The sequence below is a fragment of the Lissotriton vulgaris genome, chromosome 5, assembly GCF_964263255.1.
Source record: "Lissotriton vulgaris chromosome 5, aLisVul1.2, whole genome shotgun sequence".
NCBI classification, from domain to species: Eukaryota; Metazoa; Chordata; class Amphibia; order Caudata; family Salamandridae; genus Lissotriton; species Lissotriton vulgaris.
The window spans coordinates 1,910,556,099-1,910,575,352 of NC_141693.1; the positions used below are offsets into that span (position 1 = coordinate 1,910,556,099).

General features: G+C 44.1%; 1 protein-coding gene across 5 annotated transcripts in view; it reads right to left on the reverse strand.

Moving 5' to 3' along the window:
- The window catches only part of LOC147717698 (E3 ubiquitin-protein ligase TRIM39-like), a 660,302-nt gene that overhangs the window by 279,420 nt on the left and 361,628 nt on the right, over positions 1-19,254 (reverse strand). The window contains exons 6-7 of one of the 5 annotated variants that reach the window (XM_086924484.1): positions 8,429-8,449; positions 8,312-8,338 (exon numbers count right to left, since the gene is read on the reverse strand). The exons of 2 other annotated variants lie outside the window; for them this stretch is intronic. In XM_086924484.1, the coding sequence (XP_086780610.1) occupies positions 8,312-8,338; positions 8,429-8,449 (48 nt within the window). Of the gene's footprint in view, positions 1-8,311; positions 8,339-8,412; positions 8,450-19,254 lie in introns of all 5 variants that reach the window. 2 more of the 5 variants (XM_086924487.1, XM_086924486.1) reach the window with 2 other exon arrangements.

Genomic DNA, 19,254 nt, shown 5'->3' on the forward strand with positions numbered 1-19,254 from the left:
GTTTTAGCTGTCGCATAGTTGTCCATCTTGTTAGTCTGGGTTACCAGACCCCCTTTGGGCCGCATGACTGATCTGGTGCCCCTGGGACCGGCTATTTCTCCGTCCGCCTGGCGTCTAGGGTGTCCACGGGTCAGCGCCACACCACCTGCTTTCCCCGGAAACAGCGCAACGCAGGGCCCCTGTCTGTGGAGCACCCCGCAGTCTATTGGCCGAGGTCTTCAGCGTCCCTGGGGCCCGCGATCACGGTCCACCGCCCCGCGCCGTCAGCAGGCACCCCAGTGCTCAGTCCGCCTCCGCAGCCGTGGGCGTGTGCCTTACACCTGGCTAGTGCCTCACTTCAAAGTATTGTGGCCGCGACAGCTCACCCAGCTATGGACACTGCAAGCCTTCTGCCTCTTTCCCAGGGTCACTTTAAGGAGGCCACGACGTCCAGTCCTCTCATGGGCCACCGCTGTGCACTCTCTCTCCCACCCCCGCTCAGGCCACTCTTCCGTACCTGTGTGGTCTGTCCGAAGGCCCCCTGGAGCTGCAGGCCCCCGCAGTGGCTCCGCTCGGCAGCACCAGAGCAGCTGTCACCTGTCTCCCTCAAAACTGCTCCGAGCCGGCAGCAGGGCGGACGCCGGGGCCACGCGTGATGCGGTATCGGCTCTGGGTGTCCAGTCACCAAATGGCAGGCTGTCTTCAAGGGTCGCGGTCCCCGCAGAGAGCTTCGCTGGTCCCCGGTGTCGCTTCTCCCCTGGTGTGGGCCACCTGGCAGTGCCCACCAGGCCGATCGATAGGCGCCGCACGGCGCTCCTATGAGTGTTCAAAGGCCGCAGTCTCGTAGCGCCACAGGCGCGGCCACGCCCCCTCCTCCTGGCGCCAAACAGGCCGCGGCGACCTACAGGCCGGACACCGGGGTCTGGCGTAGTGCTGTTGGCGGCTCCGTGGTATCTGCCGCGAGGTGTCTCCCAGCCGCCGATCGCCGCGATCCCGGCACAGCGCTCTCCAGGGGTCACTGGATACCGCAAAGGCGCTCCGATTTAGCACCAGGTCTGAGGGAGCTGGGGACTCGGTGGATTAGCCTCGCCGCACGGAGAATGGACGGATTTTTTAGGGGACACCAGCGGTCCCGGCGGAGCTCGGGAATCAGGCGGCCATTTCCTACGGCGCCTGGCCACGCCCCCGAGGAATCCTCAATTTTTAACGGTATTGTCGCAAGCAAGTCATCATGCTGCTGAACCGTGTTAGTTATCTTAGACGTTGTTTCTTCCGTACTAACTACTCTTAGCTGTAGTTCCGTTATATCATTTGTAAGAGTCCCAACTTTCGAAGTAACTTCCTTTAATGATTGCTGTAGGTCATGAGTATCTGCTCGGACTTGAGCAAACAGTTACTGTGTTTCCTCCCTTTGGTCTTTAAGGGTTTGCAGAATTAATGAAAGTAGCAATGCTTCTCCATCTTGAGCATCTTTGCCATGGGGATCTTCTTCCTCCCAGGGAACACGGGCAGCTTGATGGAAGTAAGCATGGGCGGAAAATCCGTTACGCTTGCGGATTTTGCGGATTTTCGGTAAATTCGCAATCCGCGAGATTCGCGAATTTCCTGCAAAATCCGCAAATCCGCGAGCAGCGGATTTTATGGCTTGCTCGCACTGTTCGCGTGAGTTCGCAGCTTCCCAGTTCAACTTCGCGCCCCGCGAATAAGCGCTAAATTGCAGAAATACGATCTTAGCAAAACTGAAACTACTTACCAGGTTCAAAAGTTCAAGCTCATCATTAGTAGCCATTTCCTGTAGTGCTTCCTGAGGGGCCCCTCCAGAGTTCAGTTGCCTACTTGCAACTATTATGTGACCCTGCTCTGACCCTCAGAATAGTTACACAAAGGTCCTGAATTACAGCTAAGGCAGACAAGCAGGAGCCAGGCTGGAAGTTCAAATCCAGTGACACATTAATCAGCCCCTAATTCATTATTGTCAGTTGGGGCAGGCCAGGTGTTGTAACTAATTTTGCAACAATGAAAGCACTTAGCAAGTGCAAAAGATCACTAATCAGGAAGCACTAAGGAAGCAGGTGCCAGCTAAAAAAATATTCTGTGACACATTAATCAGCCCCAAATTAATTCAGGTCACTTGAGGCAGGGAAGGTGTGCTTTGCTTTGCCACAATAATGTACACTGGACAACCAGAGGAGGCTGTGATGAAACAGAGGGTGGCATGGGTGGGCCAGAGGGTGGCATGAGTAGTCAGAGAGTGGCAGTGGTGACAGAGAGTGGCAGTGATGAAGAAGAGTGTCCCAAACAGGCTGGACACGTAGAAACAACAAGTTCGCAAAACTTGCGACCCGACAGGTAAGTTCGCGTTTGCGAAATTGTACAAAACCCTCGCGAACTGGCAGAAACTCGCGCGAACACCAAAAAAAAATCCGCAAATTCGCGAGAATTCGCGGATTTTGCGGATTGCGAGTTCGCAAATCCGCAAAATTTGCGAACGCGAGATTCGCAAAATTTGCCCATGCTTAGATGGAAGCATGTTTCCTCAGGTGTCTCCTCAGGCGTCCCACCCACTGACAATCTGAGCGCCCCACAATCATCATCCGCCAGTCCAGCATCCGAGAGTCTAAATATCAGGGTTTTAACCCCACCTTTGGCTTGTACCCATTGAAGTATTAACCAATGCAGGGTCATTAATGGGGGTAGTAGGGGCAATGACATTTTCTTCTGAGGTGCATGGGTATTTAAAAGTAGCCCATTATTCGTTATTGAAGTACCCCCTTCCATGCACATGAACGCTGCCCTCTGTTGGCCTCAATTCTACTATAGCATCTGCCTTAAGAATAGACACAGCTGCTGATTTTATTAATGTGGTACTGGTAGCAGACTGTAGCTTTCCCGTCTGGTCCAACCCCGAGTAGCATTTACACCTTCAAGTTGATTCTGAGTCTGATTCTGATTCTAATTCTATTTCCATAGTTTCTGCGAATTGGGCCACACCAGTGGGGAAGTGTGGCTCAGGGGTTAGAGGCGGCAGACCTGGAAGCTGAGATCGGCCCTGGACCAGGGTTCAATTCCCCGCCTCGGCGGGTCTTGGGCTCAAAAAATTCCATGGACTCGATAATTCTCGCTCTGGTGCCTTCTCAACTCACGGGTTCACACTCTGCTTAATCTCCACAACGGCCCCTCGCGGTGGGATGCCTGGCTTTCACCTTGTGGATACCCTGCCGGGGTTATCTCACAGGGGAATACCAGGACGGGTTCCCTAAGCAAGCGCCGGGAAACCCTTTGTGGGTAGCTGTGCTCTATATAAGCTCAAATACATTTACATTTACATTTACCCTTAAGAAAGGCGTCCGTTTTTTCTCTGTGGTTATCTGGCCTTTTAGGACTATTAGCGGCTTGACTGGGGGCTTGAATCTCCATATCCTCGGGTGTCCTGACAGAATTCCCACTACTGTATTGGCGGTCTGTTTCAACAACCCACGATTGGTGCTGGACCGGATAAATCTCCGCTGGGCTATTTATCTTCCTGAAACCCGGGGATATAGGGACGGTGTTACTTTGTTGCGGGTCTACAGCATGAGTCACAATTTCTGCTCGTCTGTTACCAACGCTTGCCTCCATTGCGCCCTCTGATGAAAGTAACTCCACTGACTGCTTTGATTGCAAGAATCACATTACCGGTTTTCCAAGCTTCCCAGCCCCTGCAGCATGGCCGGAAAGATCTACCTTCTGAGCCTCCATACCTGGATCACTCCCCACAGCCCCTGTGGCACTTACCGGCAGTCGGCTGGCAGCACGGGTGTTCCTCACAGTGCTCTTCGGTGGGGGCCATAATCCAAAATACGCCAGAAGTCACATGTGGCTGCGGGCACATTGTGAGCCAAGAGTGCAGGCTCAGTGAAGATCGCTGAGCCGCTAAACACACAGCAAACCACGTAGACGCAGGAGTTTGGGGCCAATTCATGCAATCGCCTGCATTCAATACGGATGTTTGGCGGTTTCCAGCAGTTCCGGCGAAGTGAGTCTTTTCAGCCAGCTATTTGTAGTCTGTAATCCTGTTCCAGCGTTATGTGAAGGAAGATTTGCTTGTAGCCTACATTTTCACATCTCTCCTCATATTCCTCATATTTCTATATCATTCATCGGGCTCTGACTCCAAAGCCTCGGGACCTCCTCTGTGAGCTGGTGCTCAGAGACAGCGTCAATCCGCCATCTTGTCTCCTCCAAAACCAACCATCTTTCCAAACATGGTGTTGCCCCTATAGCCTAAAATCGAAAGCATTCTGGCTTGGGAGCACCGCCCTGGCACAGAACATGCCATCGCTGATGGTCTGTCCAGGTTCTTCCACCTTAGTGAAGAGAACTCCCAGGTGGTTGGGTAGTTCTCCCTACTTTCAGCTGGAGGGGACAGGTGTTAGATCTGGCATCTTTTGGCATGTTTCCCCTGTCTGTTTACTTTCTGGCCTCCTGTTTTTAATGGTACGTTGGACTTCATTATGCTGGTTTAGTGCCTCTGTGCACTTTCTCTCTGCTGTTCAGTGTTGAAGTGCAAGTGCTCCTGCTGTACATTGTGTTTATGGATTGTTGTTTTCATCTTTGGCTTATTTGATTTACTACTAAGTCCCTAGTACAGTTTTCTGTGTGTGCCCAGGGTCTGTAAATCAAATGTTGCTAGAGGGCCTGCAGCACTGATTGTGCCATCCACAAAAGCAGTCTTTCAAAGGTGTCTCAGACCTGCCACTGTAGTGTCCACGAGCATTTTTCTACTGCCACAAAAGGACCTAACTTTCACTTTTCTTACATGTAAGTAACCCCTCAGGTTCCAATTTCGTTTTCACTATTGAAAGGCTATCTGTCCGATAAGATAATATGGAAGTTGCTTTGTAGCATCTTGAAAGTACAACATTCCATTGGGACAAGACAGAGAAATTGAGTTTAGGCTCTCTGAACTCAGAATTTAATAACACATCTTTTTAGGGAGATGGTTTTTAAATTGTGTGTTTAAAAATGGCACTTTTAAAAAGAAGGCATTTTCTTGTTTAACCATTCTGTATGCCTCTGCTTGTTCATGTATTGAATGGCTTTCTGGTTTTGGACTGACAGGGGCTGAGGTTGTGCATTCAATGTAAATAGCCACAAGGGACGTTGAGGTGTGTCCTGTCTTTCCTGGGTAATTAATAGTTGGGCTGAAAGACCTGGTCTTCATTTAGAGTGGTGGGAGGAGCTTTCACTAGCACCTAAATAGCCAGGTTCTCCACCTCCTTTAGAGAAGCTGGGCCAGAGTGGGCAGAACTGATTTGGACTGGGCTCAGAGACCCCTGCCACAAAGACAACAAACAGAAAATGTGGTATAACTATTTTGGCCCTGACCCCAGGACTTTAAAACTCTTTTGGATCAAGGAACCTATCAATAAGAAGAGCTGGAGAAGCCTTGAGGAGGACCTACCACTTTTTTGTGTGCTTTGCTGTGTTGGCCTGCAGTGACTGCTTCTGTCTTGGGCAGTGAAAGGACTGGACCGAACCTTCTGCAACTTCTTTGTTTGAGTTTCTCCAAGGGCTTGAAGTAGAACTTGCCCCTGTTCGAGAAGATTCAGGAACAGAAAATACTTCAAGTTCATCTGATACCAGCACTAGCAACTGTGTGTTTTGTGCTGCAGCAGAAGAAAAAGCAAACCGACGCCGCCCATGACGTTGCTGCCGGCTCCATGTCCTCAAGGCACCGGCAGAGGCTACCGCAACACTTCACACTGCAACACTTGTCTCACTGACAACGACGATGCAGCTGAGCTGCTGCTTGCACCATGACCTGTGGGCACAGCACTTCGTACCACCTCACTTCACAGCGCCGCCCTGGTATACCAGATGACACCGCTCCACACCGACATCGACGTCGCTGCTTGCACCATGGTTTAAGGGCACCATTCATAAATTACACAAACCACACCGTAGCCTTGGCCTACCGATGCCGGCGCCATTGACTTTAATTTGTCAGTCAACAATAGTGCTTCAGCAACAACGATGCTGCTGCCTGCACTGTGACCTGCTAGCAGCACACCACTTCGCACTGCAGCCCTGGTCTCACCGATGCCGCTGGACGAATATCACCGCTTGCGCTGCGACCTGAGGGCACAGCTCACCGCACTGCTGACCTTCTCACCGCAGCCCGACGCCTGCGCTCCTGAGTTCAATCGCATTGAGTTCAATCTGCAGCATGTGACTTCAAGGGCCCGACGACTCCTGCACTGACCTCCCGAACCGACGCAGGCTCTTCAAGGCTCAGTGCGAGGTCACCAACACCCTCCATTTCCAAAGGTACTGCTTGCGGGTATTTCCGACACTGCAGCTAGCCTACGACGCCGCGGTCAGCCAGAACTTTTTGGATTTGCTATCAACTTCAAGGAACTGTATTTTAGGTCTATTTTTGAAAATTGATCATTTTAAGAACTATATGGTGGATTTTTATCATTTTGGTCTTGTCTCGAACAGATATAATATTGGCTATTTTTTCTAAAACTGGTGTGGTGTCCTTTTGTAGTGTTTTTACTGTATTACAGCTGATTTGTGAAAATGCTTTACACACGGCCTGTGACATAAGCCTGACTGCTCGTGCCAAGCTACCAAGGGGGTGATCAGGGGTTATTGTAGAAGTGTAAGTCCCTTATCCTGACTAGGAAGAAGGGTCCCTACTTGGACAGGGTAAAACCCTGCCAACTAGAAACCCCATTTCTAACAGTGTTCGCAGAATGTATTGCATAAGGTTTCGATAACGTTTTACTAAATCTTTGTATAGTGTTCTGTATCCACATGTAAAAAATAGGGCAATATAGGAAATGAGCAGCTTCACTACGTGGGCTTAGCCCGGGTACATAACAGTTATGAACTGTTATGTGTTACTGTGAATATATGTATATACATTTAGAGATGTATTGTATGTTTCATGCAAATTACAGATTTTTGAATAAAGTGAAAATGTGCTATGGTTGCACTCTAACAAGCAAACAGTAATGACTGTTAGGTGGATTTCTTTCCTTTAGCAACTAAACCAAAAGCAATAATTCAATGCCTGATGGTTATTTCTTATTTTCATGTTTAAAAATGTCTTCATATTCTGCCTGAGTGCGACTCTCTATAAATCACTGACCCCAGATTACTTATTCTGTATCCCTACGGCCACTTGGAAAGAGAGATGAGTCAAGGACGCACCCATAGATGCAGCTTGGCCCAAGTAAGCATTGGTACTGTATTGTCACTCCAAGTACACATAACGTCTTTGCATGGGTCTGTGGAACCCCAGTGTCATGGCTGTCAGACAAGCACAAGGATGCTAATCACAGAACACTGCTGCTAACATGTGCTGCCAAGATTCATTGCCAGAGTCATTGTTTTCCCTCTTTCCCTAATGCTCACCAAAGGGACAAGCACTGAAACACAGTGAGACTAAGGAAATGGGAACAAAACAAAGGAAGCAATGGGGATGACTACATTTGTTGCCTGGAAGTTTATATTCCAAAGGCACTGGTCTGATTGTAATAACTGGGGTCAGACAGTGGTTTAGACAACAAAGCTTACAACAAAAGAGACTTTAAGTAACTCACTCTTCTAATATAACTAGTTTCCTATGCCAGATTGCACCTCAAATGGTCAGAACACTCAGGACCCAAGACAGGAATCACACAGGAAAGAAAGGAGTAGGGAGAGAAAAGCCTCCAGAGCCAAATGAGAGAGTCCACAGGAGTCTCCGAATCCAAGAAAGGGACACAACACAGGAGGGCCAGGTGCAAACTAGCGACAGTAGTAAACTCACCAAATCGCAGTGTTTTCAGGCAAAGAAGTCAAACCCTACTGACCTTAAATATGTTTCTTCCTTCATTCCCCTGAAGGTAATATGAAGTAACAGAAAGAGCACTAATGGAACGCCATGTGTTTGTAAAAAAAACTCAATGCTCAATTTCCCATGCTAAGATGGCTGCTGGGCGCGCTTACTCCTGAGTGCCTGTTTCATTTTCTACTCACAAGATGGCCATCGCATTTAGAGAATGCAAATGAAGCAGGCCGAGGAAGCCTGTTCTCTCACTCCCCAGGCTCTGAAAGGACCAAGGCATTAATTTCTCAAAAATGGTAAGATGGCTGTACCGTCCTCTGCCTTTGTTAAGTCCCCGAAAACTTAACACCTACTTTGTTAGAGCCCCTGGGGTTGTGTGGCTCCAGTTTGTCATAACCATTTCCCTCAGTTCACTGTAACTCTTGGTAGTTGTAGCTGTGTACTCTCAGTTTGAAGAAGACATTCTAGAGCATTTAGAGTTTTAGAAAATCAATGTAAATCACTTTTACTCACATGGAAAACCTTTGACGTATTTCCACTCTGAAAATAAGAAATAGATACAGAGTTTAAGAAGTCACACATAACAATGGAAAATGGCATCAGTCATGTTTTACCATTCATAAAACTTACCCAGTTCAGCAGGAAATGTTTCTGTGTACAAAAAAAGAAATAGTACATTAGATTATAAATACCTGTTATTTCCTTTAAGTGATATCACTCCTCTAACCTCCGCCCCCCCCAATATAATAACCATACAATTTCTTTAGGACCACTGTAACTCCAATGCAGGTCCTTACTACAAGTTTTGTCCCTGTCCCTGGAAACACAGGACCCATGTACTACTGCAAGCTCAGCACATTGTTACCTAATGCATTTTGGGCTTTGACTTTCAGGGGGTAGCAGTGTCAACGCTTTCTCTTAGAGGATAGTGTGGAGCAAAACCTATATTTGTGCCTAAACATAAAGTACTCTAAAGAAATTCAGGGCCTGATTCACAAAAGGACCTCCACACTCGTGGCGGAGCCCCAGCAGTCGTGGGGGAATCTCCACACTCGTGGTGGAGCCTCTGCAGTCGTGGGGGAATCTCCACACTCGTGGCGGAACCCCTGCAGTCATGGGGGAATCTCCACACTCGTGGCGGAGCCCCAGCAGTCGTGGGGAAATCTCCACACTCGTGGCGGAGCCCCTGCAGTCATGGGGGAATCGCCACACTCCGGGCAGAGCCCCTGCATTCATGGAGGAATCTCCACACTTGTGGCGGAGCCTCTGCAGTCATGGGGGAATCTCCACACTCGTGGTGGAACCCCTGCAGTCATGGAGGAATCTCCACACTTATGGCAGAGCCCCAGCAGTCGTGGGGGAATCTCCACACTCGTGGTGGAACCCCTGCAGTCATGGAGGAATCTCCACACTCGTGGAGGAGCCCCAGCAGTCGTGGGGGAAGCTCCACAATGAGATTCTCATTAGGGAGATTCTGCCAAAGTGCAGAGACTGCCCCACGACTGCGGGACCTCCGCCACGAGTGCAGAGACCCTTTGTGAATCAGGTCCTAAGTGTCCACACTGTGCTATTTCATTTACCTAGTTGAAGCTATTTAAGACACTGATTATCATTAAGGCCAAATGTTCAGTACTATACTTGATGCCTCACTGTAGCACACTTGCTATGAAATGCTACCACTTAATGTGTATCACTAGTACAAAGTAGATTGCAGCAATCTGTTGCAGAGAAAAAACTGTTACATTTTGTATAAACACACTTCAATTATGTAGGAACACACTATTCTTAATGTCAGGAGACTCTTGGCATGGGTCTCCTGCACCAGAAAACCTAACATCTTTCACAGAATGATGAAATGGAAGCAGTTTTCACAAGGGCAGAGCAATTCTCCACACCGCCACACTGACCCCTTTTTTTGAGTCTCCAAGGACAGGAAGATGAGATCTAGAAGACAACGCTATACAAGATGATCACATTTCTGTCCATATTTACACTTTGAGAAATAGATCATTGTGTCTGCAACTGAAGACAGCAGTCATCTGTGCATAACATTTTATTTCTCATTGTTTTTTACAAATACCTTTTCGTTTTCTATTTGTTCCACGCCTCTTATTTCAGATTGTTTAATTAACATTTGTGGTAAGTCACAATCTTTGCTGGGCTATCAGAACACAACATCTCTAACAAGAGGCCTTTGTCAAGTGACTCAATAACATTGCCAAAGCCAGGCTGTGCAGGAAAGGGCTTGGTTAAATGTGTCAGATGTCTTCCTTTTGGTGATGTCCAAGCAGAGTGTAGGATGGTCCTGGTGGGTCTCCAGAGATAGTTTGTTGAAGAGATGACAGAGCTGCCCACACTGATGGCTTTATTGGTTTAGAAGCAGAGTATGAATCTGATGAGGGCTTGTAAGGGCGGCCAATGGAGTTTGTGAAAAGATGTGTTTTATCACCTCTGTGGTTAAGTCGAGCTGCAGTATGTTCAGCGGTTTTAGAGTAACACGGGTGCAGGCCGTTGAGTAGGTGTTACACTAACCACTGTTGTATGGAGAAAATCAGTGACTTTGTTTTCCAGAAGGTGTTATTAAAAAGATACAAGGCTAGTGAGGAGCTTTTGAAGAAAGAGGTTGGAGTGTAGTAAGGCACTATTGGGGAGAGATGTGTTAGAGCTCAGTGAAAATCGTAAGGATCTGCAATGGATGGAGGCATGCATGTGATAAGAATTTGGAGAGACACTTTTGGAGAGACAGGCTGGGGTCCAGCAGACAATCTTGAGAAAGATTAGTCTCATTCTCTTTTGTTTGGGGAGGTTTGTGTAGGAAAGTGCCCTTTATGACATGGTCATCCCCAGTTCTGCCCTTCAAATGATGCATTTGACACTGGAGGGACGAGGCCCCCACAGTTCACCTTCCCTCACATGTGGGACAAGCGGGAACATTGAAATTGAGGTTGATATAGACCCCCAAAGCCCCCTCTTGAATGTGGCAGACAAAGTTTGTGGGACTTGGAGTCATAAAGTATCTCTAATTTGTTTGAGGGGCTGCAAAGGCAGTGGGGAGGAACCTTTGGACCTAGACCTTCAAGGTCTTCATCCTCCCCAATAGCTATGATTGAAGTTGGGCTTGCTGAAACCTAGATCGAACCACGGCATAACAGACAAGCCGTATGGACTGCCTCGACCATGTATGAGGAGCAAGAGGAACAGGTAGCTGGGCCTAGGAGAAAGACCTCCTGTGATGATGACAAGTATGACAAAGACAAACTAACAAAGGAGGGTAATTCCCTGTGGGATTTTTCTGAATTCGCCCAAGATTTGTCAATGTTGAACCTCCTTTCCCTAATGCAAACAACCTTTCAGGGAATGTCAAAGACACTGGTTTTGAATAATACTGAAAATGTTAAGCGTATCCAACTGCTCCAAAGTATTAGTAAATCACTAAAAGATGGTACTGGGGATGCGATCTTGGTAGGGGACCTAAATGGTGTTATTTCTGATCCTAGCGGTTCTCCCCCGAGAGGGTGCTCCCTTGTCTACATGTATCACAAATGATGATATATACATAACTAGATGTCCCTACCTAGTTTGAAAAAGGGGAAGTGTATTCAGAAAGCAACGGGTTCTATCCAAGTGTAACATCACTATGTTGCTCAAAGCTGGACTGAGAAAGAGAGTTCAGGAAGGGAAGGGAAAGGAGGTAGAAAGCATAAGAGCTGTTCAAAGTCCCTTGGCGTGGACTTCCTAAGTTGGCCTCCCAGTCACTGTAAACCCCCAGTTCAAAGGTAGCCCCTAAAATGTGAAAGCAACTGAGCGCTAAGAGGAAGCCGGACAGGAATGATGCAACATGGTGCGGGAAACTTCCAGTTAGAGGGAGAGAGAGAGTCAAGGAAATCAAGGAAAGCTTAATAGCGGCAGAAGAGGTTTCTGGGGACAAAAATAGGAAAATCATTAAAAAAAGTAAAAGTATTAAAATGTTGCAGGGGAGATCTTCACTTATGTTAGGTTGGAGTGTATGATCTGTAAAAGGAGGATCAGCTCAAATAAATACATTAGCAGATCCTAGTAGTCCTGTTGTAGTTAGTGCTGAAAAAAGTAGTGAACAGATAAGACCCCCAGTTTTATTCCCCCCCAAAAAAGGCAGGGAGACAAACAGCCCCATAATAGATTTGCTAATATCAAAAGGTTGAGGAATATTTCTACAAAGGATTTTGCACTGTTCAGTTTTATGGAGGTCGCGGGGGAAGAGATAACCAGAGTTATGTTTTCCACAAACAATAAAAAGAATCTAGTAGAAGCAGCTCGTCCATCCCTGGTGTCAAATGGCATCTTTCTTTGTACAGATAAGGATGCAACACAGTCAATTCCTCGTTTAAGTGAACACTGCGAGCTAAAACAGAACCATGCTTATCTGGCCAGGCCTACTGAATCGAAGCGGAGACTAGGTGCTGGGAGGAGCTGGTGGGAAAATGATGGTTCTCAAGGAAGGATAGTTATCATAACCTTTACTAATGACAGAGTGCCGGATTTGAGGGGTCAGAATAGGTTCCACTGCTGGCAGCTCGAAGAGCGAAAGAGGGAAAATGATTATAGTACTTGGGGGCAGGCCCCATGGAGAAAAGAGAGCTGTTCAGGACAGCTATTTCCCCCCCTTGGAATAGTGATGGGGCAGATGAGATCAATTGTTATTAGACAGGGCTCCCGCGAGCCAGTTCGAGTTCTAGTATGGAACATTCATGGGTTCAAAACATTCATGGATATGGAAAACCACAGGGATATTTTGAAGACTTATTCCATCTTGTTCATTCAGGCAACCTGGCTGTTGGAGTGCCCTGTAGTGATGGGTTTGTTGCCATGGCCCAGAATGCTAGGACCTCACCAAGAGGAAAATCACTGGGTGGATTACTAACATTGGTTTCAGTCTGTTGTGGAAAGAACGTAACAAGACTCCAATCCTCTAGCTCATGGGTTCTCACTTGTCTAAATGACCTGGATGTAAATATGGAGGGTTTAAGCAAATCATATGTTTAAATGTGTATATACCGCCAATTTCCCCTCTCCCGAGTGTGAGCTCCTAAATCTGGTCAATGATGTTTAGGGATTTTCCTAATGGGATTTTAATGAAAAATCAGCCTTTAAAGATCTTGATGAGGCTACGAAAGAATTGCACTTAGCGATAAATATCCCAGAGTGTATCTTTTCTGAAATCTCCAGGGAAGATGATGCAAAGGTTTTGCATTCTCTAGTGGAATTGCATTTCATTAATGTAAATGGTAGGTGTCAAGGTGATATTCCGGCTAGGAGATCAATCAAGTATGGCAAAAGCAAACTGCCCATTGACGATGTGATGATCCCAGTTCACCAGTTCCATCAGGTGAAACACGTTAAAAGTTGTAGTTATGGGGCCATCTTACCCTCAACCTGGGGTTTACAGAGGTACTTGCTTCACGCCCATATGTTGCAACATGTCTGGAGGTGGTTTACCAAAATAGAATAGAGTCTAGGCTATGGAACATGCATTGCAAGCCCTTTCTTCAGTGGATTGTGAGCCCTGCCCCTTAGAAGTCGGCCAAGATGCATTGGATTGGCACTGTAGGCTAACAAAGAAATTACTAGCTCAATTTAAGGGGCAAAAGGCAATTTCTGCCTAGGTAACAGATCAAGAGATAAGAGGAACTCTTGGTTCGATGATGAATGTCGGGAGAGTAGTAGGGTGGTAAACAGGAGCCGCTGCCACTGGTTGCTAAACCCAAATGATGATAATTTAAGAACGGAAATGGTTGCCTCAAAAGCACCCTACAGGAACCTGTGCATGTATAAAAAGAATGTAGTGGCGATTGGTTTCAGATTGAGCTTGATGGGTGTGGGAATCTGAATAGGAAAACAGCTTGCGGCAGAGCTGCGTTTTAGCACCACTGCTGTTTAGCACGTATTTCGCAGATCTTTCCGAGACGCTACGTACTACACACAGTTTCACATCAAAGGTTGGAGGCAGGCACATTAGTTGCCTCATGTATGCAGATGATCTGGTGGTTATGGATCTTACACCTATTGGGTTGCAATGGAAACTAAATGCCCTAAATGCCTATTGCCCTGAAAACAAGCTAACAATAACTGTTGATAAGACTAAAACATTGTTTTTTGCCAAGATATAAAGGATATTTGCATTTGTTTCTCGGTAATGTAAGACTAGAGCAGGTTAGGGAGTATAAATATCTAGGCCTAACCTTTTCGGATGATTTGAGGTGGAATAAACAAATGGCTGCTCGGTGGCTTTCCCGGTCTACAGTAGTGAATGTGGTGAAAAGGTTTGACCATAAATTTGACAGTCATACATTGGAGCCACTAAGCAAAGTTATTCAGGGTAAGCTGATTTAACAAGCCTTATATAGAGCAGAGGTGTTGGCTTTGGACAGGTGAGCCATATGGGAAAGGTTAGACGCACTTCTCTAAAATTGCTTCTTGATCTCCCCAAAAATTCTATGATTCAAGCTGTAAGGAGGGAGCTGAGAACTGTAGCCTGCCGTTTGCTGGCTGATGCCAGAGCCTTGCGCTTTTTAGCTGCTCTCAAAATTTGGCCCCCATGTGGCAAACTGTCTGGGCAAATTTTAATGGAGAGGATGACATCTATCTCTGGGAAAAGGAATCCTGTGACAATATTGCAAAAGAGTTTGAATGTTTCAGAGCGGTGTATTGAAGATGGAGAAGTGGTTTCCTTTATCTAGATAAAGAGCTCACTCAGGCTAAGTGCCATATAAACCAGTTGGAAAGAGGATCTCTGCCATCCTAATACTAGGAGCTCAGCTATTCCTTTCTTAGCTTCACAGAAGAGCACAGATTTGTTACCAACCTATGCAATATCCCAGACATGCACGTGTGGAATTAGGTGTTGTGCTACAGGGTGGGAATTGATGCTGGGTGGTGTATTAAAGGATTGAAATCAGAGGTGGTTAAGCGCAATAGCCAGTGCCCCTTTATGAGAGAGAAGAAATACTCAGTGAGCCATTTATTGCTGGATTGTTTATTCTTCATGGAGAAAAGGAAAAAGATTTTTCAGCGTTTAAAAAACTACGGTATCCACACCGAAGATCCGGGGCTAGAGCTTATTTATAGTCTTAGATTTTGAGATTTAGCTATCACTGTTGGTCAATCCTTGTGTAACATCATAACAACAGAACTGGCACTATCTTCCCCATAGTGTTGAAGATCTAGTTCTCTATGGATGTAATACCATTTAGTCAGCTGATGTTAAGTAAATCAGTGGATCCCCAAATAGGAAGGTTGTGAAAAGCTGCTATGCACATTGCACGTTAGAATCCTGTTTAGGAAAAATGTATGATTTGATGCTGGTTAAATACATTACATTTTAAAATGCAGAATGAATCGTTCTTATGTTGACCATTTTCTTTTTTACTATTTTTAGTGAAATGTTGCAAATGTATACAAGTACTTTTTTATGCCTTTTCTTTCTTTTATGAAAGTGTGTGTAATATTTTTATAAGAATATATTTCATGGAAATATATTTGAATTGAATTGAATTGACTGAAAGTGCAACGGGTCCCTGCTAACAAGGTCCCCAGTGCCACTGCTCTTTCCCTTGAAACAAGGTAAATATCCTATTGAAACCCAATTGACAAGGACTTTAGCACCCATGTAAGTCCTTAGTAAATGATACCCCTGGCACCCAAGCCATGAGTATTAAATGGGGTCCTCCAAGGGCTGCAGCATGTATTATGCCACCTTAAGGGATCCACACCCAAACAGAATGCAGACTGCCACTGCAGGCTGAGTGAAAGAGGGCACACCATTCTGAAAACACAACATGGCACACTCACGGTGTGCCATGCCAAGGTACACTGCATGTACTTTATGTCAGTCACTACTACAGCTTGCCTTAGAGCCCTTAGGCAGGGTGCAAAATTTTATATGTGAGGGCACATCTGCATGAGCAGTTAGGCCCGTGTGATGTCTAGTTCGGTACACAGTCAAAATATCGAGTATTAAATATCGACCTACCAAAATATCGTGTTAGACATTTTGAAGGAGCAGAATATCGATGTCAAGAATATCGTTGGACAGAATATCGACCCTAAGGTAAGTAATATCGAAATACTTTATATCGATGTAAGTAATATCGAAGTTAGTAATATCGATAGCATATATATCGATGTTACTAATTTCTATGACACTAATATCGATATTTGTATTATTTATTTTGTTTTTTATTATGTATGTGTTATATGTTTTACTTAAGTTTTTAAAATAATTAATATTATATGTGTATTAAATGTATATATTAATACATTTATTTATAAGCAAATTATATGTTTTAGTACTGGAGCGGGTTGTGGGTTTATAGGGGAATAGGGTGGGAAGTAATTTAATTATGTTAAATTGATTATTAATTAGTAGGATTTATTAATAAATTGTAATTAATTGGTAATTATTTTTAATTAATTGGAAAATAATTTTAATTAATTGATTAATTGATAAATATGTTCTATAGCGGGTTGTGGGTTTATAGGGGAATAGGGTGGGAAGTAATTTAATTATGTTAAATTAAAAAATAATTAGTAGTTATTCAATATTTTTAAATAATTGGTAAATAAATTTAATTTATTGGTATTTCATTTTAATTAATATATTATTGATATATATGTTCTGTAGCGGGTTGTGGGTTTATAGGGGAATAGGGTGGGAAGTTATTTAATTATGTTTAATTAATTATTAATTAGTAGGAATTATAAATTAATTTTAATTAATTGGTAAATAATTTTAATTGGTAAATAATTTTAATTAATTCATAAATAGATAGATGTGTTCTGTTGCGGGTAGTGGGTTTATAGGGGAATATGGTGGGAAGTAATTTAACTGTAATTAAGTAATAATGTTTTTAAGATAATTGTTTTGTAAATAATATAATTGTTAATTAATTATTAATTGGTAATTAAATATTATAAAATGGTATTTTTTAATATTTATTTTTGGTTAAATATATTCAGCTAATCATGTTTTCTATAAATATGTATAGGTATTGTATATGGTTTAAATTTATTTAATAGTTTATATATATTTTTTTAACCCCTACGCTATCCAACACTTTCACTACTGTTGCACTCTCTGGAGTTGGAATAGTAATTGTTACCCCGACGCTATCCAAAGCTTTCCCTACTGTTGCACTTTCTGGAGTGGGAATAGTAATTTTTACCCCTACGCTATCCAACGCTTTCCCTACTGTTGCACTCTCTGGAGTGGGAATAGTCATTTTTACTCCTACGCTATCCAACGCTTTCCCTACTGTTACACTCTCTGGAGTGGGAATAGTAATTTGTACCCCTACACTATCCAAAGCTTTCCCTACTGTTGCACTCTCTGGAGTGGGAATAGTAATTTTTACCCCTACGCTATCTAACGCTTTCCCTACTGTTGCTCTCTCTAGAGTGGGAATAGTAATTTGTACTCCTACGCTATCCAATGCTTTCCCTACTGTTGCACTCTGTGGAGTAGGAATAGTAATTTATACTCCTACGCTATCCAACGCTTTCCCTACTGTTGCACTCTCTGGAGTGGGAATACTAATTTTTACCCGTATGCTATCTAAAGCTTTCCCTACTGTTGCACTCTCTGGAGTGGGAATAGTAATTTTTACCCCTACGCTATCCAACGCTTTCCCTACAGTTGCACTCTCTGGAGTGGGAATAGTAATTTTTACTTCTACGCTATCCAATGCTTTTACTACTGATGCACGCCCTGGAGTGGGAATAGTAATTTTTACTCCTACGCTATCCAACGCTTTCCCTACTGTTGCACTCTCTGGAGTGGGAATAGTACTTTTTACCCCTACGCTATTCAACGCTTTCCCTACTGTTGCACTCTGTGGAGTGGGAATAGTAATTTATACTCCTACGCTATCCAACGCTTTCCCTACAGTTGCACTATCTGGAGTGGGAATAGTAATTTTTACCCCTACGCTATCCAACGCTTTCCCTACTGTTGCACTCTCTGGAGTGGGAATAGTAATTTTTACCCCTACGCTATCCAACGCTTTCCCTACTGTTGCACTCTCTGGAGTTGGAATAGTAATTTTTACTCCTACGCTATCCAACGCTTTCCCTACTGTTGCACTCTCTGGATTGGGAATAGTAATTTTTACTCCTACGCTATCCAAAGCTTTCCCTACTGTTGCACTCTCTGGAGTGGGAATAGTAATTTTTACCTCTACGCTATTCAACGCTTTCCCTACTGTTGCACTCTCTGGAGTGGGAATAGTAATTTTTACTCCTACGCTATCCAACGCTTTCCCTACTGTTGCACTCTCTGGAGTGGGAATAGTAATTTTTACCCATACGCTACCAACGTTTTATATAATTAATTGTAAAAATATTAAAAGTGTATTTAATTTTTTATGTTTTTTACATTTTATTTATGTTATTGTTTTATGTTTGTAAATGTATTAGTAAATTAGAATATATTTTATTAATTTATAAATTAGTAAAAAAATTATTACAACTTATTGTTCAGTACATATATATTATATATTTACTGTATATATTTAATAATGTATTATTATATATGTATTATTTATTAATTTTAAACATTATTAGATACTTTTAACTATGTATATTTCATTTATTAGTGGTATTTACTTTATTTTACATTTTTTTTTTTTAAAACGATATTTTTAACATCGATATTTTTAACATCTATATTATTGTTTCGATATTTTTGTACTTACCATGCTGTAGATAGGATGTCGATATTCTTGCCCTCGATATTTTAGACTCGATATTCCTGTAGGTCGATATTTTGGAGGTCGATATTTTGACAGTGATCCGTCTAGTTCCATAGCTAGATATGGCAAGTGATTAGGCAGCAATCTTAAAGACATGTACTGGGCACTGTTCATTACGAGTTACCCAGCCAAATGATGGCTTCACTGAAACTAATCGTGTTTGGTATCAACACCTTGTCTTAATAAATCTCTTCAGATGCCATTACTAGATTTATTATGACATGCACCCAGCGGACCCCTTAGATGTGCCCCCTGAAAACCTATTAGTCCTCTAGTGTGCTGACTGACTGGTATCTCCCAGTCTGCCACCACCATAGATGAGTTTCTGACCCCCTGTAAGTTAGAGCCCGCGCTCTCAGAGACAGAATCAATGCCTGCTTGGGCGGAGGGTGGTCACACCTCCTCCAGGAGGATGGCTAGTGAATGAGCATATTGTACAAAGACATGGGAACCCAATTTAAGTAGTCAAATTATTTTGTGGAAACAACAGTCTCTCACAACAAGAATGATTTTAAGGAAAGTACATATAGAGATACAATGATATCTATATTTTGCGGACCAGCTGGACAAAAATCCTTTTATATGAATTATTTAAAACAAAAACATACAAGTGGGGTCATATATACCATAAAGAAACTAAAAGCGCAGGCATTCATATTAGCTTGGCCAGAA